General features: G+C 40.8%; 2 protein-coding genes across 4 annotated transcripts in view; both read right to left on the reverse strand.

Annotated features, from left to right (window-relative positions):
• The window catches only part of tle5 (TLE family member 5, transcriptional modulator), a 53,027-nt gene extending 50,284 nt beyond the window's left edge, over positions 1-2,743 (reverse strand). For both annotated transcript variants that reach the window (XM_085449205.1, XM_085449204.1), the window contains exon 1: positions 2,685-2,743. In XM_085449205.1, coding sequence (XP_085305331.1) covers positions 2,685-2,711 — 27 coding nt within the window. In that variant the 5' untranslated portion in view covers positions 2,712-2,743. The remainder of the gene's footprint in view (positions 1-2,684) is intronic.
• Positions 2,744-5,976: 3,233 nt separating this feature from the next.
• The window catches only part of LOC146680023 (guanine nucleotide-binding protein G(q) subunit alpha-like), a 34,803-nt gene continuing 14,743 nt past the window's right edge, over positions 5,977-26,036 (reverse strand). Inside the window, exons 2-8 of one of the 2 annotated variants that reach the window (XM_085449203.1) lie at positions 21,207-21,391; positions 19,140-19,294; positions 17,657-17,785; positions 17,025-17,153; positions 13,654-13,783; positions 10,535-10,688; positions 5,977-10,220 (exon numbers count right to left, since the gene is read on the reverse strand). In XM_085449203.1, the coding sequence (XP_085305329.1) occupies positions 10,030-10,220; positions 10,535-10,688; positions 13,654-13,783; positions 17,025-17,153; positions 17,657-17,785; positions 19,140-19,294; positions 21,207-21,391 (1,073 nt within the window). In that variant the 3' untranslated portion in view covers positions 5,977-10,029. The remainder of the gene's footprint in view (positions 10,221-10,534; positions 10,689-13,653; positions 13,784-17,024; positions 17,154-17,656; positions 17,786-19,139; positions 19,295-21,206; positions 21,392-26,036) is intronic. The other variant, XM_085449202.1, reaches the window with a different exon arrangement.

Here is a 26,036-nt window from a genome sequence, read left to right on the forward strand (position 1 = left end):
ACTAAATGTTCTTTTCTATCAGGAGACTCAAGTTGCAACACTGCTGGGACTATGCACAGGTGGTACTTGTTTTCTTTTAGACAGCCACTACAAAAATTAGGTAACCTAACAGACTCAATTGACTGTTACACAGAACAAACACTTAACATTAACTTTCAGTATTTTTTTTTAAATGCTACTAAATGTTATGACTTTACAGTTTTTCCTGTTTCTGTACCTGATATCTACCCACTTCTGTCCTCTAATCAAGGTAGACTCAAGTATTCATCTCTATCTGTAAACAAGTTCAACATGTTACTGTCTTCATGGTGAAAGTGACAAATAAAAACTCCCCAGTGTCTCTCACATACACACTTGCAATTTTTCACAGTAAGGAAATAACTAAATTGTAACCAGATGGCACAAAAGTACTTGTATGCAAACGTTGTCAAATTCTAAGCCCATTTGTTCTTACTAAGGAAATTTTCAGAGGTATGAACACAACCTAAAAGAGTTGGTTTTCTGAAGCTTGAAAACATGCAAAACTAGAGGACTGCCAGTAGCTTTTGGACTTAGCGTTCCTGACAGATCTGACCGGCCTGCTCGATGAATTTAATTTAGAACTGCGGGGTGAGGATAAAGATGAAATCACCATGATCAGTTCAGTGAACACATTTAAAGCAAGCAGTCAAGTACGCTGCCACCCTGTGACCCGAGGAAATCCTCATATGCAGGCAGAACTTTAATGTCAACCCATTCTTGCCGCTTGACAGTGCACGTTATGAAGAGGAAGTCCAAAACATCTTGTCAGAACAGGAGTAGCGCTACACTGCATTTGAATCCATCGAGCCTCTTGGCAGCTATCGGTTTTCTGTTTGATGCAAGTATTGGTGTAGATTACACTGGCTCTAAATTTGCGTAACTGTTTAAACTGGATTGCTCTGCTACTAAGAACAAGGTGTTTTCTATGCATTAGGGTTCAATTTAGTACATCTGCAATAAATGCAGGGTTTGGGAATGGATTACGAGGGAAAGGGGGAGTGGTCTCCCAAGCTCATGAGAGCCACCTTGAACTGCAGTTTGTTAGTGAAGCAATAATTCAAATCTGCTTTCTCTCACATGAAATTCAGCAGTTTTAAATACACATAAAGAATAACGGATTTGTGTCCTGTCTAATGTTTGATTTGTAGTACTGTGTTTAATCTACAGGGTAGACCTCAGAGAGCTCCATACGCCATGCTGGACCTGCACTTTCCAAAATATGTAACTACACGTTGTAGCTACACAAACCTCAACAACTGTGAAAGGTCTGTTTGTAACTGAAGCATATTAATTAGCACAAAGACAAACAAAATGTAAGAGGCTGTAATTGTATCTGATTTGGTTATTATGCTAATAAAATGGTTGTAGACAAATAAATTTTTTTCCTCTTGCTTTCATACCTCTGATAAACTCTCTACTTTAGGAGATATTCATAAGGATAAACAGAGACTTATGTATTCTCGGATTTGCAGATGGCATTGAAAATAACATAATTTAGCTGAGGTTTCTTGGGACTCTGTGCTTATGAAGGGTTTCACCGATCTGACAAGCCAGACTGCAACCAGAGGTTCCCAAATCCTTCCATCCTACTTCTGAAGACTCACATCAGTGGCAGCAGCAGCACAGTGCAGCATAATCAGGCTGCCACACAGACTGCCAAAGGGCAAAGCATTCGTGTCAGAAGACATTCTGGTTTCGGCTTCAGCAAACAACCCTTACCCTTTCAACAGTAAGAGAACTAGCGGTGGCAACAAAATGTTGCCAGAGAAAAACAGAGGGCATGATTCATAACAGCAAAGCAAAAGTCTTTTTGCGGTTTGTTGTGTTTACCTGGATCTATCACTCTGTTACTTTCACCTTTGCAGAGGGCAAAAACTGGAGGCCATCAAAAGGTTTCTCATAACACAATGGAGAAGGTTTCCAATGTAATTTTAAGTCACATGTAAGCCCAGAAAGATTGAAAAAACATACTTATTTAATTTAATTTTCTAGCTAATAGAATCAGGGCTCTAAAGCCATGCAGTGACAGGTGACACAGTTCTGCCAGTCACTAAACATAAATGTTTGACCAAAGGGCTGAGAGTCTTCCTCACTGATGAATGCATGCCCTGGACTAGTATCTGTTACCATGGAAACTTGGAATTTAGGAGAACAGAGATGTGCATTTTCCACTCATAAAAATAAATAAATAAATAAAATAGGAAAAAAAAAATCACCCACCTGCATGTAACAGTGCACAGCTCAATTTGCCTAAATGCCTGCTTTTTGGCATTTTGGAGAATGAAACTAAACGGCACAAGGGAGTGAAAGCAGCGTGTGGTTATGAAACGTGACAGCATTCAACTGAGGTTTGATTTGGAGGATTTTCAGTGCAATCATCTGGGAGAAAAAAAAAGTTTAACAGCTTTTCAATGCAAATATTACAAATACTGCCATGTCGAGTCCACACGTCCTCTACAGAACTAAACGGTGCCAGTTAGAAACCAACACTGTGCTACTGCCCCACAAACACTGCTTCTTCTTACTAAAAAACAAAACAAAAACGCAACTCTGTTTAATTGCAGCCAAGAAACAAGTCACATGCGTAATCTCCTCTCTCCCCGACTCAACCTGCATGCGTAAACACGTAGCAGACAACAGTGCTGAAATGAAAAGCCACTTACTGAGTGCCTTGATTGTGGAAACATCATGTCAGTTCCTTGTTTGTTGCTCTCCTTCCCAAACACGATGTTTATATTTCCCCTTGCGTTGCTCTTTCTTTTGTCCAAAGCTAGCCCAGCCGTACACAGGAGCTGTCCAGCGTTAGCAGGATGACTAGCTAACAGTAGCTAGGGGACTCCCCCCACCCCACCACCTCTTTTAAACAAAATAAATAAATATAAAATTAAGCCGATTATAAGTGATGCACTTTGCGGCCGTTAGAGAGGCAAAAGAGTCTGTGTCCTATCTGGGTTGTCCCGACCCCGTATTTACTGCTTTAGCGTGAGCAGGAAAGCACCATCAGTGCTGGCTAAAGCTAGCTAATTCTTCAAAAGCTGTCAGTCAAAATGATTCATCGCAGTCGTAAGCTTTCCGCTTTAGCGCACGAGCGGCAGCGTCGCGAGCTCAGCGCAGGTAAATTAATAACGCCGTGCGTACACTAAATGTTTGGATGCAGCCCGCGAGCGGAGCGGAAGGTGAACGCCGACCGTGTTTCGCCTCGTGCCGTTGGCCCCCTTACAGCTCGCGGCTCGCTCCCCGCAGCCGCCACAGGGATGAAAAAAGTGAAGAAGAAATCTCAGAAATAACAAAATGTCTGCGGGTTCGTTTCAAGTTCAATCCCGTTTGGTCCAACGGCAACAATTGAGTCGCGTGAGTGGAGGGAGCGAGAGAGAGAGGGGGGATAAAAAATAAATTAAAATCGCCGCTAATGCTGAAACTGCAACGCTGCCCGGCTTGGACTTTAACTCTGTGTTTATCCCCTCTTGAACGGAGGGAGTGCGGGAGGATCGGCAGCGGAGCCAGAAAGTCAGCCCCTTCCCGAAGCTGGTGGGTAGGCAAAGGCGACGCTGCTGGGCTGAACGCCCCACACAGAAACACCACGGATAGATGCGCGGAGAGCAGCTCTACACCCCGCGGATCTACAGCAGCAGGCCCAAGTCTGAGCAAGCAGCGCCTCATGCGGACAGGTCAGCACACACAGGCTCTCCCCACTCACCACTGGAGGTTTGTGTGCCATAGTTTATCGCCAAGAATAACGAGTAATTATTACATTAAAAAAATATAATATTAATACATTAAAAATATATATTTTAAAAATAGGTTTTAGTTGTTAGACAAACATCAGAATCGGTCCGAGAACCACTAATCCAGCCCATCAATGGCTTTGAAACATTTGAATGAGGGAATCAAATTTAGACTTACAGAACTGCCCTATGTCCACTCGCACTACACCAAAGTACACAGACAATAACGTAACTGAAATTTCTTTTTTTTTTTTAAACTACTACAGAAACTTTTTTAAAAGTAGGTCCACACTTACAATTCATACATCAAGCAGTCATACTTGACAGAGTTAGAAAAGCTGAGAATTTTAAGTGCTTAAATTGCACTTCTTTTTCTTAAATTAAGATATCTCAGGGATTAAATGTGTAGTTAAACTGCTTTGCACTGACAGAAACAGAAGTTTCACTGGTTCGGCCCACTTAATATCAAAGTAAACGATGTAAAATGGACATCCCTGTTGTAGAGAGCTGAACTGAAGAAATCTTTTATGTGAACTCTCTACTCTACTGGGAGCAAATGACTGTTATTTACCTTTAAATTCACAGTTATGGGCATAGAACTTAATAGAACCACAGTGAGTGTTTTATACTTTTAAGAGTGAAGTTATGAAAATTCCTTAACTCTACGGTAAGATGCAAAAGTTCTGAATCACCCCTCGTTGCTTCGTTTTGTTAGGAAAAATGGGACAATTCAATAAATGACTGCACCGAAGTGGAAACATGCATGGAAATACCGTATGTGAGGCAAAAACAGTCTGGATGCTTGAAATTCAGTCTGTAGTTTGACCACCTTTGTTCTTCAACAGTGTGAAGCCTCTTTGGCTTTCTTTGAATCACCTTTTAGGGCAAAACACTTATAGCTGTCAAACTGTCATCTTAAAATTCAAACAGTTCATTTGTTTTTGCGTCAGACTGGTGGCAACAAAGTGCTCAAAGATACACTTTAAAACTGATTATTTGCCAAGTTGTCTGTTATGTGTAGACAACTGTGTCTTCAGTTAGGGGCCTTTTGTATGCTTGAATGATTCATAGGTCAGTGTTAAGTGGCATAACAAAACAAAAAATAATATTCCTCTGAAAATGGTCAAGGACAAGACTGAAAAAGCATCCGATGCCTAAAGAAAAAATTTGAAAAACTCTTAGATCAGCTGTAGAAACTGTTCAAGACCACTTTAAAAATTACAATAAAGTCTGGCTCCTTAGAAACAAAATAAGCATCAAGCACCTCGTTCATGTACTTTCCTAATATCAAACCACGCCTGAGCCAGTGACAGCGTCTATACAGCATCTCACCTGGGCTAAAGACAACAAGAACTGTTCAGTTAGCACATTGTCTCTTGGAAAATAAAGGCGAGGCTCAGAATCCAAGTGTCTGAAGTCCAGTGAACGTTTTCCAGTCTGATGATTTGAGGTGTCATGCCATCTGCTTGTGTTGGCGCTTGCTGCATTTTACCAAGTCCAAAGTCAACACAGCGTATGACAATATTTTAGAGCACTTTACGGTGATGCTAAATTCCTTTTTTGCAGGACACAGCACCTGCCCGCAGTGCTAAAACCACCACCAAATGGTTTGCTGACCATCTTGTTACTGTACTTGATTGGCCAGCTCACACACCTGACTCAAACCCCACAGAGAGGAGGATAAGAAAAATCTAACTTTGGTTCAGCAACACCTCCGCAGCGGCACATGCTGATCATATCCACTGCATCAATTTGGGGTAACTCACGGTAAATGAGGCTGAACCACATACTGAATGTATATATTTATATGCATTTCACAAGTTGGGATTTCCATACTTCAAAACCCACTTTAGGACGTCTTAATCTCAGATTTAAAAGGCGCTAAAAGTAAAAAATAAATATGTGCGCTGCGTTATCAAAATAGTTTTGTGAAAAGTAGTGTGCGATTACCTTCAAGAGTCAAAATGATTTGTTACCCAGTCACTTGAGCACTTGTTTGTTAATATCCATTTTCACTAAACAGTATCCTACCTTAAGACTGCAGAGAGAGGTCGCTGCTTTCCAAAGGGCAGCAGTATTTATACAACAAATCATTTTCCAATCCATGTGGATAAAATGCATTCAGAAATTACACATGACCTTAAATGGTGGAATCTTCAAGTCACTATTTATAAAAAAATAAATAAATATAAAAAAAATACTTGAGAATAAAAGTACAGGGATGCAAGAAGAGAGTATAGGAACATATTTTATTCCAATTTAAAACATTTAAAGGAGAAGGCTATGTAAAAATCATCATGTATGAATGAGGTTCAGGCAACAGTGGTTGAAATGAAACATACAAATAGAGAAATATGGCTAAAATACTGTAAATCAATAACCATTAGGACCCTTTTCTCGAGGGCGTTGCATGAATAGAGTATCTCACCCCCCACTCCCTCCCCCAACCTGACAAAACGCATGCAGTTAAAATGACACTTATTTTTAAAAACAGCAGTTCATCATTAATCTTAAATATAGAATAAAACTGTCCTTTTTGTTAATTAATCACACACTTAGTGTTTGCTTTAAAAACTGGACCACGAAATCCACAGGTCCTCTGAATTTTTTCCACAACATTGGCACTTGTTAAGAGTCTGGCTTTACAAAGAAAAGGGGATTGGCACACTCATTGTACAGAATTTACATTTGGTATACTTTAAAACAAAACAAAACAAAAATACATTACTTTCAATTTGTACACCACTACACAAAATTTGAATTGTCTGAAAAGAAAAATCATGTCAAGTGGTCCTAAATACGGTGTGTCAACCTTACAAAAGGGGAGGAGAAAAAAAAAAGATGCAAAGAGCTTTTTAATATCACTATATCCATCCCTGAAACCAGAATGGACCTCAAGCATAAGCAACACCCATCAAAGTGTTCTCTCTCTCTCACACACACACACACACACATTCACACACACACACACACACCTCAGAGTACCAACGAGCGTGCTTGAATGGACAAGTTGCATGAACGCAGGCCCATTGCAGCGGTGTATTTTCAGTGCCTTTGACCCAGGGAAACAATAGACAGTCCAATCAAATAAAGGAGATAAGAGAGAGCGCAGAATGGCAGATGTAAACACGCAGCATATTCAACCACCAAAAACACAATGGCCATTTCAGTACCTTCATTTGGCAAGTTTTTCAATAAATACAATTTAAAAAGGAAAAAAAAAAAAAAAGAAAGAAAGAAATGAGGCTCAACATGCAAGCTTCATTTGCAAACTAAAACCACAAGTAAGACTCAATTAAATGCTGCAATAACTTTCACTGCACAGGCCTGGGTCAAGTTAAACAGGTTTTTGAAGCCTTTGCTTAACACAGAATTTGCTTGGCACACCATTTTGTACTGGATTGTCATGTGAGTCTTTGTTAAAATGCATTGTGTGTAGAATGAAGCAAAGTAGATATAAAAGAAAAGGACTATTAAAAATAACCGAACCGGCTTTTCTGACGGCTCTGGTCATTGGTAGTGTAACCATGGGACTCTGTGTTAGCGTAAAAATCCACGTCGTCAGCGAGTGGAAACCGACGCCACCGTGCTGACACCAGAGGCTGAACGCAACCTTTGTTTTGTGTTTTTACCGTCTGCAGGACAGTATTTTCTCAAGGTTGCAAGCCACGGCTCAAGGGAACAGCGTTTCCTGAACGTGCCTTTCTGTGGCATCCAAAAGGCCAGCTTCAGTCAGTCAGCATCACATGGGCAAGTGGGTCAAAAATAAAGGCTTTGAAATGTTTCGTGAAGCACCAAAGATTAACCATTTACCATCTAAAACAAAGTAAAGATTACAGTCCAGCAGGGTAAGTTTAATCTGACCCTGCCGCCTCGTTCAATGTGCACTTAAGGTCAAAATATCCCAGCATTCTCTCTCCCCCTCCCGTCCCCATGCAGCCAGTGTCAAAGTCAAGCATGAAAACACTACCAATGAAGAGGCAAATATGTAAAAGCACAGAGGAAAACTTTGCATCGCTGATTTCAGCACATAATTCATAATGGGATCACCTGGGTGATAAGGTCGAATAGAAAAGACACTAAAAACATCCTATTGCAACTTAAGAAACCCAACTTCCTTTAGTTATTCTCTTGAAGGTAAAAAAAACAAAAACAAAAACAAAAAAAACAGGGGGAGGGCGGGGGGTACCTAAACGGCCACCAGCCGTCTATCAGGCTTCTGTGGACTGCTGCTCTCAAAAGGATGTCAACACGCTCCTGATTCAGGCACCCTCCCGAGGCTAATTAATTGCGCCTTTTGCTCTACACCATTCAGATTCCTTTCATTTCTACCAAAGCTGCTAAGAGTAGCCCTTGTGATGAGAAAGTCATGAAAAATTACCTGAATTACATAGTGAAGACAAAAACAAAAAAGCCACATATCAACTCTCGGCTTAATGGAATATTTAAACTACTATCGGGCAAGACGCACAATATGGGATTGGTACCAAGAGCAAACGCATATCCTTAAAGATTACAAAAAGTACAAGCATCTCTGAACAGTAAATATTTAACCACCAAGTAATTTTTTGTCTGTTTTTCATTTTCCTATTTGCATAAAGCACAAACCTGACACAGAAACCTTTTTTTTTTTTCCTTTTTCCTATGTCAAGCACTTCAAAAACAGAACTGCAACAACTAAATATATGAAGTATCATTAGAAACAGAACACTTGACCATAAAATAGTTTGATATTTTACAGCAGTATAAAATCTACTCCCAACTTTGATGTTGAAAAAACAAAACTTGAGCTGAAACTAGGGACAACGTCTCATTTACTATATCAATAACAAATAGATCCAATTGATAAATTAGACATACAAAAAAAAAAAAAAGAAGAAAAATTTATGATTGTGACAGTTTAATCAAATGTTGGCTGATTAATATGGTAAAAATGAAGGCGATTACAGGAGAGGAAAAAGCCATTTGCATGATCATAACCAAAGTTGTGACTGAAGCAAACTGGCAGCGCAAAAGCTTTATTTCATCCAAAACATGACTGCTGCACCAGTTTAATCTGATGCCATCATTCACACATTGTGCACAAGAAAGTTATCCTCACACAAATAAAAATCACAGTACTGTTACACGTGTGATTGAGACAACATAAAGAAATGCCACACAAAGTGAGGTGTTACGCTGTTAAACATCTGGAACGATCCAACTCGGGAGAAAACCTTCACTTAGTTTTTGGCAAAAACCAGCTCCCAAATATGTTTCTTAGTATCTGAACTAGTTAAGGGATTAAAACGATACTGGCAATGTTACTGTATTTACAGAAAAATGTAGGTGGTTTTAATTTAGCAAAGTGATAGAGAATTACAGGGGAGCTGGTGTACAGTACGTAAAATACTGGTAGTGTTGTCTCAGTATAAAATCAGGGGCACTGAATAATAAACAGAACCTGACCACTCCTGAAAGGGTTCCTTTGAGTAGTCGCCATCGATCGGTTTAATTAGCGAACAGAAGAATTAATGACGTTAATATAGATGAAAATATTGAAAGTCAAAAGAGAACATGTAGTCATCTCTGTGTAGCCCTCACTCTGTGTGAGCAGCATGAAAACTTTATTTACATTCAACAGAGCTTCTATGCTCTCATTTAGGGCACGTAACCCCCCAGAAAGAGTTAAAAGAACACATCATGGACAATTCAAGACCCAGGAGAACCAAGTACCTCTCTGCACCCCAGCACTGTCTGATTAATTCGTTACCCTCTGCAGATGAGCAGAGTCCAGTGTGTGCCACCTGGCCTCAAGCCCTCAGGCTGTAGTGTATAGCATGCATGGGTTAAATAACTATGGGAGAGAGCCCTTTGTCCGTAAAAGCTTAGTCTACCGGGAGATGGTCCTCTACCCACACGAGCGCAAGTGAGACTGTAGTGTAGAGAAAGAAAAACGTGAGCCACGGCAAGAGCCGAACGAGGAGCGCCGGAGTAGAGAACAACCTCCCAAGAGGTGACAAATGGAGGGAGTGTTATATCTGAATGTGTTTCATGTGTGATTGTGCAAGACAAGCAGTTAATAAAACCAAAAAAAAAAACAGAGTCCTTAAAACTGGGCAAAACAGCAACCAAGGGTCTGAGTGAAGAGAGGGCAGAATATGGATAGTGTTGGTCTGGTAAAAGCACAAAGCAATGCTCATCTCTTTACGAGTGCATTTCATGCAGATGTGGACACTGCATTGAGTGTGGGGGCTGTGGGTGTCTTGCTTGCACTCTAACCATCTGTCTTTCCAATTTTCCTTCACACCAGGTTGTATTCTTTGAGGTTGAGCTGCAGGATGGTGTCTTTGACGGCCGCAAAGACGAAACGGATGTTCTCCGTGTCGGTGGCGCACGTGAAATGGGAGTAGATTATCTTGTCACTATCTGGGTTCAAGTCCACAAACATCTTCAAGATGAACTCCCGACCTGCCTGCGCGTCCCGCTGAGGACCTGGAAGGAGGACAGAGTGGTGTAGTTAAATGTATTCGCTATGAATGAGCGAGGAGGAAAGGATTCACTAAAACAAAAATAAAAGACACTTGGGTGACAGGTTGCTCAATAAGAGAGCGATGTGACATTTTACAGGAATATATTAGTTTGTATTGTAGTACAGCATCATGGCCATAAGGTGTCAGTCTACAATAAAAAAAACAAAAAAAAACAACTGCAAAAGCAAGGTTCCTATATAAAGTAAAAAAACCTCAAGCGTGCACATCACATCCTTCACTCTTTGAAACACTCTTGTTTACAAGTCAACTCCTTACCATCAAACTCTGGGAAGTAATCAACCAGGTGAGAATACATGATCTTCTCTTCCAGCAGGTCCTTCTTGTTAAGGAACAGGATCACAGAGGAGTTCTGGAACCACGGATATGTGATGATGGTCCTGAACAGAGCTTTACTCTCCTCCATGCGGTTCTAACAACGAAACAAGGACGTTAAAGAGAGCGATGTGTTCAGAACGCTTCACTTTCAGCTTCACTCGACACTGAAAGCAACCAAATTGTAAAGCAGACCATTTATCCAAAACCTGCAATTATATGGCATTTCTGTTTCTTTCTAATACAGGTCAGTAACGATGACAGTGTAACTTGCAAGTGCTTTTGGCAACAGTGGCTTTGTAATCTGAGATTTTTAGTAGATGCACTCATTATTTCAATTGAAAAACAGGTCTCATCTTTAGAGCTAGAGACAGAATATTTACGGTGACCTCTGACCTTCACCAATATTTGAACTTGCTTTGAGTTTAGCAGATGTACTCATGGTATCAACTTGAAAATCCTACATCAATTTGTTTGAGTTCTTGTGCTCAAAATTCAGCGTCCGTGCTGTCCAGCCAACCAGGTGACAACAATACCCTACATCAGTCTTTCATGCCTAAGGAGTAAAAATGCTGCAATGAAATTTTGGTAAAATGCACTAGCCTGACGCATCAACTCAAAAACGGTACTCAGCAGTTTGTATGGCCCTCACATTCTTGTATGCATGCCTGACAACATCGTGGCGACTTGACAGAGTCAGACGGATCGAAACACAATGTCCCAGAGGAGTTCTGTGGGATTCAAAGCAGGCGAGTGTGGGGGCAGGCCAGCGGTATCAAATCCTTCATCTTCCAGGAACTGCCTGCTTAGTCTCTCCACACAGGGCCAGCTACTGTCGTGCACCAGGAGGAACCCAGGAGCCACTTCACCAGCATAGGATCTGACAGTAGGTCCAAAGATTTCATGCTGATACCTAATGGCAGTCGGGGTGCAGATGACTAGACTGCAGAGGTGTGTACACCCCTCTATGGATGTGCCTCCCCAGATCATCTCCCACCACTAAACCAGCCATGCTGATCAATGTTACAGGCAGCATAACGTTCTCCACACTTTCTCAAGATCCTTTCAAATTGGTAATACTGGTGGAAGCACACACACGAAAAATTAGACATCGTCTGGCTCTCTCAGATTAAAAACAAACAAACAAAAAAACAACAACAAAACTTTAAATTTAAAAATCCTTGACAGCGTTACTAATGCGGGGTCATTCATTACATCATGGCGAGACACGAGACAATCCTGGACAGACTTGATGAAATCAAAGGCAAAGAAAACTCCCGTCAGGCTTGAACTGGTCCACAAGGGTCAAAGTCTCAGTCTTGAGCTTGTCATCACAGCAGGATAATCTCTGCACACTGAAGTCTGCCAAGCTTTGTTTTAGCTGGTAACCTTTCATTAAACGAGTTTAACAATAGCATCATGATTGTCTGGTGTTTGCTATTACCTCTTAGAGTCTGAACATTAAAGGGGGGAAAAATGACTGTAAAAATTAAACCAGATCCGTCTGTCCAGCGAGGTGCCTGAGCTGGCACCATACGCGTGTGCAGTTAAACTGGTAACAGAGCAGCCAGACGACTGGACCCTGCGATACTTGACTTGCAGCAGCTGCTGTACTGATGTACAGCGTCACAGCTGGCAGCTGGGTTTGGTTTATCATATGACCAGGTCAGAGAAAGGGTTTGTTGTCAGAGAGGAGCAGAGGGCACACAGAGGCTGATCACATTAGCTTTATTGGCGATAATTCTATCTGAACAGTCAGAAGCCAAAGCTGACGACACGGGCAAAATATCCCTGAAATAAACAGAAGACCTGCGTCCAGTTTGTTGTGAGAGATTTGATAAATTGTGTCTCATTCATGCGGACATACGACGTTAGTCTGATGACCTGCTTAGTGCTCTCTCGAAAGCTTCTTTGATTGCTCCCATGTTCATATGGTGTCACCACAGAAGATGTTTGATTTGATAGTTTTTCTTCTTTTAAACAAAAGATGCCCTTCCTGAAGCTTTGCACATTAGGTAAATGTATTAACCACAACACGATGGAGCCACTACCTACTAAACTTTCTCCAATTCAAAAGGAGTCATTGAATAATTGTTCATTTGCATTGTTACTGCTCAACTATTGCTGTTAAAACAAGCTAACTGGCGCTGCATAGTACAGCTGCAGAGGTGTTTTACTGGAAAGCAGTTGATGAGTGCAGCAGGAGTAAACAAAAAAGTTAAACCTACAGCTGTGAGCTGCAAAAATCTAAATAAATGCACTTGCACTCCATCGTGGACATGCACAGCTGGAGACCCGATGGCTAAAAAGTCATTTTTGTTATACTTAAGGTGCCAGTATACCCTCAGTATTTGTCACTTCATGCACAGTCACAACATCACACAGTCAGGTCTATTTATGCCTGCTATTAAGCCACAGGTGGCTCCAATGTTCTCCTGAACAACAGGTTTCACTACTCGGACAATAACCGCCACATGATATTGGAAGAAGTCAAAACTGGAACCTCACAAAGTCTCATTTTTGTAACATCTCCCTCTGTCTACTCTGACTTTGAGCTTGTCTACCAATATCATTAGAATGGCAGATGGTGGCTTCAACCCAGCTGCGGCAGCGGCCGCAGCGTAACGCCGCAGGTTAGAAAGAGAAATTGCAATTTTCAGCATGCGCAACTCCGTGTTTTCGACGGGGGTAAGCATAAAAGCAGCCTTATGTATGCGCTTGAGGCACACTGCCTAGGGAGCATGTTTATTTAATTAAATAATAACTAATAATTTCTCTGGACGAGTGTGTGCGGGGACAAAAATGGACAGGCACGTGATGTCCACATGAACTCTCGCACTAACTTCTGATGATGAAATTCGCATCACTGGCACCTCAGTGGACTTTAAAGTAAGACTATACGCTCTGCTTACTATTCAAGCACCCTAATAATTTAAGTACACAAACCCGAGCTTGCTCACAATTGCAAAATTCTGGAAATATCTTGATATCAAAACGAACTTTAAAGTTTATTAAGAGCACAGCATCAAACTGTTGTGTGAAATTACAAGTCTCTGTCTCACCTCATTGTCCGACTCCACCAGGACCTGGTCATATTCGCTGAGAGCAACCAAAAACATGATGGAGGTGACGTTCTCAAAGCAGTGGATCCACTTCCTCCTCTCCGACCTCTGACCCCCAACATCCACCATCCTGATTGGAACATGATGGGATGAAGGGCAGAGGGGAAAGAAAAACTTTAATTAGCTGCGAGTCTTTACTGGGTAAAGTTTTCTAACTCACTAAATATTATACTCAGCATCCACTTTAACATTCGTTAAATCTTTGAGCTACTTTAATCAAATAAGACCTGAACCACAGAACGCCAGGGGTACGCATGCCCTGAAAACGTGTTCAGCACATGCGTTACAAATAAATTAAATATTAATATTCAATCCTGAAGTGATTCAGCCAGGAACAAGACACGGATCTGAAGCACATCAGGACAGAAATACATTTCAGAAAATGGATCTGTGCAAAGAGGATTCTTAATTTGTCATTTTCAGTGGCCAGTCAATAGATTTCAAGGACGCTGTGGTCAGGTGGTTACAACGGAAGCCTATTTCAAAATAAAAATTGTAGTAATGCATTTCAAGCCAAGCAACCCAATATAAAAAGAAATGAATTTGCACTGTCTAATGACAGGGGAAATGTTCCAAGGTGAACCAAAAGAAGCATAGGGAAGTTTATGCACACATACAAACAACACCATCTTCCTCTGAAAAGCGCAATGCAATAGAATCCATGCAGTATAACTAAAGTTGTGCTGCCAATAAGGTGCTAAATGTGAAGGCATATAAGAGGAGCACAGAGAGTGGGGAGGAACAAGAATGCAGAATTAGGAAATAATTATTTTAAATAATCAGGAAGGGGAAAAAGTAAGAAGATGGAGGAAATTTCTTTAAGGCTCATCGTGTTGGCTTTAAATCTAAGGTCAGGAGATCTGGATCATGGATTAAAAAGCACTTCTGTTTGGCTCTGGGCTCGTCCAAAAAATAAATAAATAAAAAAATAAAAATCAAGAAAATAAAAATGTAGAAACACCGAAGAACCTTTGGTGCTCGATACAGTGCCGGTCAAAAGTTTGGACACACAAGAATGGGTGGGTGTGTCCAAACTTTTGACCGGCACTGTAAGAATGAAAGTGGGCCAGAAAGTTAAGTCTCAGCTCCATTTAAATAACATATGACACAGTGAAAGTTTGATGAGACAAAGGTGAACTGAGCAAGTCTGCCAGAAGAAATGACGGCATTGATAAATGGGGCCCTCCAAAAGCAAGCCTAAAATAAAACTCCTTTATATTAAATGACCTCCTTTGTTTTCCTCTAGCAAGGATGAGTGACCTACTTAGTTCCATAAGCTCTCCTATGCTGGATATTACTTCAAAAGCCAATTATGATGAAAAAAAAGAAAAGAAACGGGCCTCATGGAGAGGTCCATCATGAAAGCACTCCTTGTTGCAGCAGCACCCCTGTCAGCTGCAAGTATCCTTGGAGTCCTACGTGCGATTATTGCTTACAGATGCACATGTGAGCACTATGGATGAGTAGTTAGTCCTCCCAAGCAGCAAGTCAGCTTAGAGTCCACCTGGTGACATAACTGTTGCATTGTTGTGTAACGTTGAGGGGCACGCTGCGTCTTCAGTGAGCCTCCTATTCACCCACTGATGAGAGAATTCATCACTTGGACAAAAGCAGACCTCCACACACAGGTGTGAAGAATATAATCACATTTACAACAAACTGAGCTGAGGAACTTGTCTTGCATCAAGTGCGCTGCATGCTCCACTGCAGAAATCACCAAATTAGCAATTTGTTATTGCATTATTCTTCCATTAAAACCTGACATTTATTGCCTCTTCACATGCATTTTTCTTATGCATATATATATATATTTTTTTTTTAATATGCTTCTTCAATCTCAGCAAAAAACCTGATGTCACTGAGAACATGCAGTGATTCACCATCATCAGCACAGCCAAGCAGAGTAGAGCCTATTGGCTATCTGCAATAGGGCTGCTGGGAACCTCTTCAACACAGCCTCATTGCAAGCAGAGTTATTTCTAGCCTTGCCAAGCGTAGGAGGGGGCTGACATGATGGCTTCCTATCGATTTGCACTCTTCTGTAATCACTTGCGTTTCCTGGGTCCATCAATCTGCTCATCCTTTTTTAACAGGAGGAGGAAGGGAAGCGCTTGTACGTATTGGTGGCAGGTCCTAAGACATTTAGTTTTTATGTCCTGTTTTCCAGGTTCCACGTCAGGACTACAGAGAAACAGAAGAGGACTAAGATGTAAAAATACAGCCTTGGAGCCTGAGACGTTTTAAAAAAAAAAACAGCTAGAGAAATGTCATTTGTCAGCATTTTTTTCCCTGTGACTCATTTATCTCGAGCCATTTTTATTACAAATTATACTTCATTTAGTTAGGCTTAAATGCTCTCAACAACCAAGTACCCAGTCCCACTACCAGCCAGCCAGTTTGCTACATGCCCGTCTCCCATTTCCTTTCCATCTCCACTCTGAAGTCTTATTTAAATAAAAAGCATTAATAACGTATGCAAAGTTATTGTATGCATACAATCCAGAAATCACAATTTTAAACTGCATACAAACAACTTTTTATTGTTGTTTCTTTGTGTTTAAAATATTCGATTTGAGATTGCGTGCCTTTTACTGTAAAGAAGCTGCAGTAAATGTAAAATGCTTGTCATGGAGGTTAGAGAATGTGACTGTTAACTGAAAGAGGATCTTCAGCACTGGTCTTTCAGTGCATGAGGATTTCTCAAGGAAGTAATGAAACGATGGAGCACATACAGCAAGTGATAGAAACAACGATTTAGAATCAGTCCCGTTCCATGACATCTTCTTGTGATCCTTTACTTTAGACTGCAGATGGAAATCCCGCACTGAATACTTTCACATTTACAATGAGCGAGAGGTCATGGAGAGAAAGCTGTTTAGATGAAGCTCAAATTATCTGCGATTATCCTTGACATGCACCAGAAACTGCACCCTGAAGCAGATCAGTCAGCTGCAGGTGGTCCAGTTGGTTCTGATCACACATTTCCACACATGGATAGTATGAAAGTAGACTGGGATTGCTAATGATATGATAGAAAGTGTACAATTTTTGACTTAATATTAAATGTTGCAAAATAAACTTTACCATAACGACTAAATCTTTAGATCATCAGCTGTAGATATACTAGCAGATCAAGTTTCTGTTGACTTATTAATTGATAATGATATCAGGATAATGCACCGTAGGATAGATCATGGTTATAATCCAACTTTGAGCGCCAACTTACAAATAGAGACAAAACACTTTAACCCAAATTGTGTATACCCAATGCCTTTAAAATCTGTGTCAAGATAATGGATGTCGTCTTCTACCTGAAAATGATGCTTTGCAAGTCGAAAGGGTATTCTATGATCCCAGTGGTTGGGATTCGAACCCTAAGCACATCCTGTTGGGTTGGTAGATAGGACGGGTCAGCAATACGATCCAGATCACTTAGATAGCTAGAGACAAGAAGGACAACAAAAGACAGAGGGAGGAAAGAAAGTGAAGCATACAGCAGATAAAGCATATTCCATCCAAAAGCAAGTGCATCAGTCCAGATGCAACCAAAGATTTCCGAGGGGAAGGTGTGGATGGGGGACATTTCACGCTAGCGCCCCTCCAAATGAAATTGAGCTATATCCTTGATGGCAGCTCTAAAAGACATAATTCTCAGTTTTAACTTTTCGCACTGTCAAAGAGCTCAAAGTGAAGGCTTGTAGGTTTCTAAAAAGATAAGCAGTATCCTCTAAAGTTAAATTAAAAACAAATGTGTGTAAAGTCTTGTAGCTTAAGGCTTAAACTCAAGACTAGTCTTTGAGAGTGTACCATCAGGAATGTGCTGAGCCTTGCTGTGCAACACAGTGTAGATTGAGATAGCGGCATCGACGGTTTCCAACTGGCTGACCAACTTTTCTGCTGCTAGCCAACCAGTAACACCAGCAGGAGCACTAGACACCAGTACCTGAATATAATATTCTCCAGGTTAAATGGGTACTCAATGATGCCGGTGGTGGGCACTCGGACCCGCAGCACATCTTGCTGAGTGGGTACATACCCTGGTGTTGATATTCGTTCTAAATAGTTAAGGTAGCTGCGAAGGGGGAGGGAACATAACAGATGCACATGTATGCACAGAGACACAACTGTCAAGTAAAAGATAACATGCACATGAACAGTGCTTTCATTGTCAAGTTGCTCAACTCATTTTAAAATGGATTCAATAATTCTTTTGTTCTTGTTTTTCTGAGGTGCAGAGCGAAGCATCCAGCATGCTGAGCTCCACCTGGGACCAATGCATACGTTGTTATGCACATTCACGCACCAAAGCACTTAAAGTGCTGGGTAGATGTGCACATGAATGTAACACGATATAAATGCAGTAAATTTAACCTTGCCATTTAATTAAAAAATATATATATACACATTTCCCCTTTGTTCCAGTACAGATCTCTCACTTAGATTGTCCAAGCTTAGCGCGCATTTAGAAGATGTTTTCATCCTTTTAAGCATTTAGCTTCAGGTCTGAACCCACGTCCTTATGACCCCATTTGTGTCCACAGGTTTCAGTTCCTACAGTCCAGCATCTTTCTAAAGATGAGTAGCTTTGATCTGGCCGTTGTACCATAAAGGCCTGCGTGGTAAAACACTAAAGTGATGGTTGTACATGTACAAAGAAGCTAGTAAAGATAGTTCTTTGTCCCAGACTCCTCAGTTTGAGCGAGTGGCCCAACTAAGTGACTGGTTTCCAAAGGTTACTTTGCTCTTTGACATTTACAATTTTCTTGATTTTCATTGTCCAGAACTGTACTCTGACAATCATTTCTTACAGGTCTACACAGTTCTTTAAAACTTGAGGCTATTTATAATTAGGAGTTTGCATTTTACAATTATCCAATGAAATGAAGTAGCCACAGGTAGACCCCTGCCATAGCAAATGCTCCAAGTATTCATGCAAATTGACATTTCGGTTTTATTAAGTGTAAAAGAAACCTTTTGTTTTGCCCATTTGTGTTGATTCATGTGTAAAAATGAATAGAATCCATATTAAGATGAGTCCGAAACATAAAATATGGAAACCCTGAAAGGGGATGACAAGTTTGTTTCTTAACAAAACACTTACACTATAAATGCATCATGCAAAGCTTCAGTTTCATCCCAATCTTCAACTGTTCAAAGGAGCCACATTTGGCTCAAATAGATTAATGCAGGTTGGAATTGGCTCTATATATATTACTACCGTCATTTATAAACCTGCCAAGAGCTCCTCATGCCATCTGCTGAATTCTGTTCTCTTGCTTCAACCGAATGGATGTCGTCTGTCTGCCCCCCCAATACTTTTGTGTCATTTTTAGAAAACAAAAATATAAATTCTAACATGCATTCTTACACACTGCTTAAACATAAGGCAAATAGTCATTCAGTAAATTATGAAATGTCAGACGTACTACTTGGTCGAGTCAGAGAGCTGGTACTCTCTCCTGCGATCATACGCTTCCTGGATGCCAGGGTCAGCCCACAGCATCTTTATCGCGCTAATGTACGGCTGCTCGAACGATGCAACCTTCTCTACGTCCACGTCACGCACCACCAGGGCATTGTTCTGGAAGAACAAAACAAAAACATACAAAAAGACGTTTAAGCAATGCTTCACAGCATTTCTAATAATTATTTCATATTAAAGTTCATGATTTGAAGTACCTAAACACATGTGGAGTTAACAGACAGGAGAATACTGTGGATTTATTTTCCACCGCTGGAAAACTCTTAAGCCAACACAACACCAAAACCTGAAGTTCGTTAAATGGCCACCTAAGACTGGCACCATAAGTAGGTCCATCCCTACAGGCTTCCATGGTAAAATGCTCAACTTTAAGAATGACATTAGCATGTTTAGAGCCTGGTACAAAAAGCGTTTTGGTTTCAGCCCATTCCTCCTCTCATCACTATACAGAGGTTGAATTTTTTAAACCCATCTGGGTTTTTATAAAGGCTTACAGCATGGCCTATTAAGCAGACACAGATAACTGTAGCTGATCCGTCCACTAGGCTGATCTGAGACACTTAACTGGCCCTCGCCACTTCGTGGCGTTTGTGTGTTCTGGAGCAATTTCAACGCCATTATTTGCCAAATAAATGCAGGATGGAATTAGCTCTTGGATTGTTAGCAATGTTGCTTTACAGCAAAAAGGTTCCCGATTTAAATGGTCTCGCTGGCCTTCTGTGTGGCATTTGCATGTTCTTACTGCGCCTGTATGGCTTTCCTCTGCATGCCCTGGCTTCTTCCCACAGTCCAAAGACATCTTGGCAATGTTCCCTGTAATTTTTTAAGTGTCGGAGCGAACACACAAACTCCCTGAGCGGTCCCTTAGACCACTGTGAGCAACAGCAGACGTGTGCACTGTGGTCACGCCAGCATCGAATCCATCCAAGTTACATGGTTTATTAAAATGTTGTTTTTACTCACAGGTGGAGAGCGCTTTCCAGCACTTTCCTTAGAAAACACAGTTTTTACAGTTTCTTCCCGCAGTAAATATGAACAACTATAGTAATCAGGAAAAAAAACCCAAAACATTGCATATATTTTTTTAATTATAACTGGTTTTACGTGGCCTATCAACACATTTAAAAACTGGTCCACACTTTTTCCATCAATTGTTCCGTCTGTCCTGTTCACATCTCCAGTGGTTGTACACGTTGTCATTAACGTGGCTTCACTCCACATCAGCCGTATATGTGAATCGCATTATTGGCTGGACTATGGGATAAGGTGGCATCGTTATAATCCCATACTGGAGCAGCCAGCCACTTACTGACTAACACTACAAAACAGAATTGTTAATGTATTTATTTTAATTTAAATTCAGGTTAGATTTATTTGTGCGCAACACAGACTTTGTGCGCAGAGACCGTCCCAGCAGTGCGCAATTGCGCACGCGCGCAGCTTAGACGGAGCATGTTGGGTTTAGTGTTTATTCTAAATTGGCCGTGGATATGAGATGGAATGTATGACTAACTGTGGCTTGCAGTGTAAAAGCCCTTTGACTGGTCAGTAAGACTACAAAAGTGCTATATAAAATACCAGTCCATTTCCAAATAATATGGCTTGCTGTGTGGTAAAACCCCACCCAAGAAGTCTCTGCTGCAGTTTTCCTGAGTGAAAACCTAGTATTTTCTTAGTCATTACTTCTTAGCAGGTATCTGCGTGATGCAGCCACACAGTTTATGGATGCAGCTTGCTAATGAAGCTAGCTAACATTATTGATGACATGGTATGACATACTATAAAATGCCATTTCAAAAAATATATATAAATAAAGAATAAAGCTAACAGAGGCTTTAACGTCAAAAGGTGTTCACAAACTAATGGGTACATTAACTGTTATACACAATATTTGATGTACACTAAGATCTTCCCACACATGTTCCCAGCAAATTAGCCAGTACAAGTACTTGATGCACCGATGCCATCCAAATGCTATAACAATACATTTCTGCCTCCTAATAATACACACCTTGTTCTGTTCATACTTGAAGGGGATCTTAAGGTTCTCAGTTGCACGGATCATGGCCTGCATCGAGGTGAAGATGTTCTGGTAGACCAGTTTGGTGAAGCCCTTCTTGTCTTCATCTGTATAGCCTGAGCCATGGATTATTCTCATCTGCTTGATGAAAGTGCTCTTTCCACTTTCTCCAGTACCTGGAAAATAGATGGGAGCAGTAAGCAAACTGCTGAAAGCAACTGTTATGAATGGACAAACTGGTGTAAAAGGTATCTTTCAGTGTGCCGTGTGTGCTCTAGGAACAAAAGTTACAGCAGCATTATTATTTTCTTGCAAACATTTAACAAAAGAAGAAAAAAAGAAAAGACAGATTCAAATGAGATAGTCGTTAATTTACACAAATTGAAATCTAGAGGAAGCAACCATTCAAATAAATACAAATATCAACCATAACACATGATTTGTAACCCATCCATGTAACACTTCTGCACTTGCCATTTTATAGTAATGTAGCCTGAAAATGTATTTTTGCCGAGAGCAAACTAAGCAAGAAGTAAAATAAAAGACTTGTGGGTACAAATCAGTTTTCAACAGGTCAACCAAGCATTCCAGAAACTAGTTTAAAAGTAGCCTTTTTTAATATAACTCGTTTCTGTGGCAATAAATTGGTCTGTCTCTGCAACAGGCTGGCCTCGTCTGTCCACCTACATCTTAGCATTGATGCATGAGGTCAAGAAGAAATGTGCACCATCGTGTCCACAGGCAATAATCCAGACCTCAATGTCAAGCCCTTCTCTGCTTCACCAGTTCAGGGTGTATGCATTTCTGGTGAGATATTTGAGCATTATATAACTCACTGTAAATAACTCTCCAGCTCTAAAAAACAAAGCTTAAACTACATAGAAGTTTCTGGGGTTAATTATGGTCAAGCTATTGTCTTCTTCCCTCCAGTCCAGAAATGTGCAATGTAACAATGCAGTGCAATGGTTGTTTTGGCAGTGGTTCCCAAAAAGGCCCGACTGACCACACGAGGGCTGCATGGCTCACCTCAGCTCAACAAAGAGCTGGGTACAGCGAGTTCACTTCTCCAATTTTGTATCACTCATCATGCATATGCACATGTGCATAAACACACAAAAAGACCAAGTCACAGACAAGAAAACCTGCTTGCACATGCAGAGAAGGAACTACACATAACCCCACAGATCCCCCTCTCTCACTCACTCACACACACACTTTAACTTCCCCACAAGACAGTCCACAGCAGGTTCTGTATCTTTATATGGACATATTCTGTGAGCAAACTACCACTCTGGGCTTGGAGTCAGACTGAAAACATCAGGGTTTGTATGCTGCGGACATAACCCAAAGAGTACGATTTAAAAAGACAAGGCAGTTAGCAGCCTAACCGAAACTAACCCTCCAGTATTACCATGCAGCGCTTTCTCCAGCGCAATCGTCTCTTCCACCCCCATTCCACCATCTATTTTCTTCCTCTACAACCCTGATGGAGATCTCCACCGCTCATCTCTCCATCTCACTTCTCCCAGCACTCAAGTCTGAGTCACTGCAGTTTTAGCTGCACACGCTCTATCAGGTCTCTACCTTTCAGTCTCATTTTTGCTTTATCTCAACTAAAGCTGCAACTGATAGCATGTGTTAACCAAGTCTTTAGCTTATAGAATTTTAATATTACAGGTTTGTCCACAAGTCTGCTTAACCAGATGTTGTTACAGTTACGATGTGCACAAATCGCGACACTGCATGGTCCGTCTTTATCCTCCTATTCCAAAGGGCTTCAGCTATAAGATATATTGTACATTTCTGAGCTTACGTCATTATAGTTAATTTACAGATTTCTGTAAAGGAAAGCTACAACTCAAGAGAGCAGGCTGTAAGGTGACCTTTATTTTCACAGTACCGGAATATTGTTAGTTTAATAAAACATTCAACTTAAAGCCATAAATGACAAGATCAAATAGAAAGTTTGATAGCTGTTAAAATATTTCAATATGGGGTCAAAGTAGAACTTAACAATTACACTACCATTCAGCACAAGTGGCTGAAGGCAGGCTGTGTGTAAAGGCCTACATTGATATTTACAGCTACAATGTTGAATCATAACTGTAGTTGCTGATTAGATAATGGAAAGCACTTTGCGTTTTGAAGCACAGCTCGTATTCCCAAGACATAGTAGCTGAAATGCCTTCCAAGGATGCCGAGAGACAAGTTTTGCTCTCGCTGAATGAAGAGCACAGTCGCGCGTACAGCGAAGGAGTGCCCTGAGCACTGCCTGCCTTCTAACCAGAGAGGATCTTTCACTGCAGAAAACAGGTCAGGCAACATTGGAGTTTCCCCTTCAGACAGAGTAAGTCTTTGAGAGAGGGACATAAATAGCAATTGTTAAGACAGCCCTGGAGAGTTCACTCTCCTATTGACTGAAGAGTTGAACAGAAGGGAAGTGTGTTGGTGGGTTGTGAGGGACAGTACTGTACACATTTTCTTTCTTACCTCCTTCTAACCAGCAATACGGTAAGTTTAAAAGCAACAGCTGAGAAAAGGTGCAGCTATCCTATGAATTTGGTGTGTGTGTTCCAGCGTATTTGCCTTTCCCAAACAGCCAGAGGAGAAAAGCATGTCTTGCAGGCATGATCAGCTTAATTCAACAGTTCCTACTGTTCTCCCGCTTAACTGGAAAACCCAGCCGAAGCGTTTCTCACGGACAAGCAACTGTACACTCACTGGAGCTACTCCTGAGGGGTAATGCTAGTTCCCATGGCAACTCCTACACTGGACCTCTAAATACACGGCTGAAAACAGCAGCTGATAGGCTTCAGTGTGTATTCAGAGAGCCCAGTCAAACATGCAACTTTAAAACATTTTTTCTAATCTTACAGCTAGGGCTTGGCAACGAAATGAAAAAGATAATTGGTGCAAAATAACTTCATTAGAAATGAGACGGTGTGAGTCAATAGAACTCACACCATCCATATTTTAACAGACACCATAAAAACCAAAAGACAATAGTAGCGTTGTGCCAAACCAATCGTGCGGTTGGATTATAGCTGGAGCCACGTTGGGTTAGGTTCTCGCACAGAGTATATGAGGGAGAGCTAGCAGGGCACGTGCTAATGTCTGGGCTACTGCACCATACGCACCAGCACGTTACGGGCGCGACTGAGATCAGTGACAAAATGACCAAAATGTTGAGTAGCCTTACTGAACATAACACACCAATGCACACAGCCCAAGGCTCAAAACACGAGGACAGTGTAGAAAAGAAAAGGAATTCTGCCAGCAAGCACAGTCAAAATGTCAGACTTAAGTAGCGGATTAACGTAGCTCACCCTCGTTACCAATTCTGTCCATATACATTTCTCTCAGACGGCACTTTCCCATCTACACAGAGTGAATAGAGACAGTGTAACACTTAACTACCGCATCAATTTGAGGTCAAGTCACATTGGATTCAGACGAGCCTCACTTCATTGAGACACTACTTCACTTCTAGTGTTTTTAACTTATTTTTTCTTCATCCATTTCCCCCCATTTCGCCATAAGCAGCCCACAGCTTGCTGAATGTCAAGTTTGTTTGTTTCTCTCTCTTTTTTTTTTTTCTTTTTTTAAATTTGTGGGGTTCAAATTATTGAAAGTCTATACTATAGAAATGGCAGAGTAGAGCTGTAATATTTTAATTTTGTATTATAATTACACTGAACTGGCCAAAGAATTTGGTTGTACCCATTTCACTGAAGGCTGTGACCGATCTGTCAATTTAACACTGGCCAAATGCCCAAAGATAACGTGATAAAGACATGAAAGACTAAAGCAGGGCGATGACCAAAAATATTTATCACGATATACATTTGAAAATTTGCGATAACGATATAATTCCACAACTTTATTAGTGCAAAAAAACCAAAAAAATCAATGTATTTTCACTTAAACAAGCAGCTGTTTTTTTTTATGTGTATTAAAGTTATATAAAAATGTAACAATGAAAATTCCTTGCTGACATTCTCTGCCATGCTTTTTCTGCCATGTGCGTATGAAAACAAAGGCACTGCGCATGCGCGTTTTACCCATATTCTATCGCTATATTTCATTTTCTTATCGTTGCCCAACATTATACCGGTATTACCGCGAACGGTATAATATGGCCCAGCCCTATGAAAGACCTACCCATCCACTTTTTCATGAAGACTTCGTTGTTGTTTTTTTTAAATGACAAAATGTGAAACAAAATACAAAAACACTTGATCCACATCTGTCCTTTTACAGGCAGTGCATCCTTAGAATTTGAGTTATTAAACAGATAAGTAGACTTCAGCAGGAAAACTGTGTAGAGACTATAAGATTGTGTATTTGCAAGTTGCCCTTTGTTGCTTTCTGCAAAATTTGACTTGCTATATTCTAATAAGGTCCAAAAGTAAAGGTTTTGTATGCAAAAATGAATGCACTGGTGACCTTTAACAATTTTGAAACCCCCAACACAGCAAAACCAGAGTGGAAAAGCCCAGTAACTCACTTTTGATCGTTAACTGAAGCAGAACCATCTCACTCTGCCAACAACATGCTCTAACCAAGGTATTAGTCATTTAGCCAAATAACCATTAACTCACAAGGAACATGAGAGAGGTGGGGGGTGGAGTAGCTACTGATCCATCTTATTTAGTTGAATGCAAGGCTTTACCTTGCATTAACTAACAGCTTTGCATTTAGTCAAAAAGACAAGATGTGCCAAGTGCATGCAGAGTAAATGATTCCTTAAAATTTCTCTGAGCACATCAAAAAGGAAGCTATATCCACTTAAGCTCAGTGCTGGGAAAGACTAAAACGCTG

The sequence above is a fragment of the Copadichromis virginalis genome, linkage group LG23 (assembly GCF_057382275.1).
Source record: "Copadichromis virginalis isolate Kocher_CV1m ecotype Utaka linkage group LG23, C_Virginalis_male_GT1.1, whole genome shotgun sequence".
NCBI classification, from domain to species: domain Eukaryota; kingdom Metazoa; phylum Chordata; class Actinopteri; order Cichliformes; family Cichlidae; genus Copadichromis; species Copadichromis virginalis.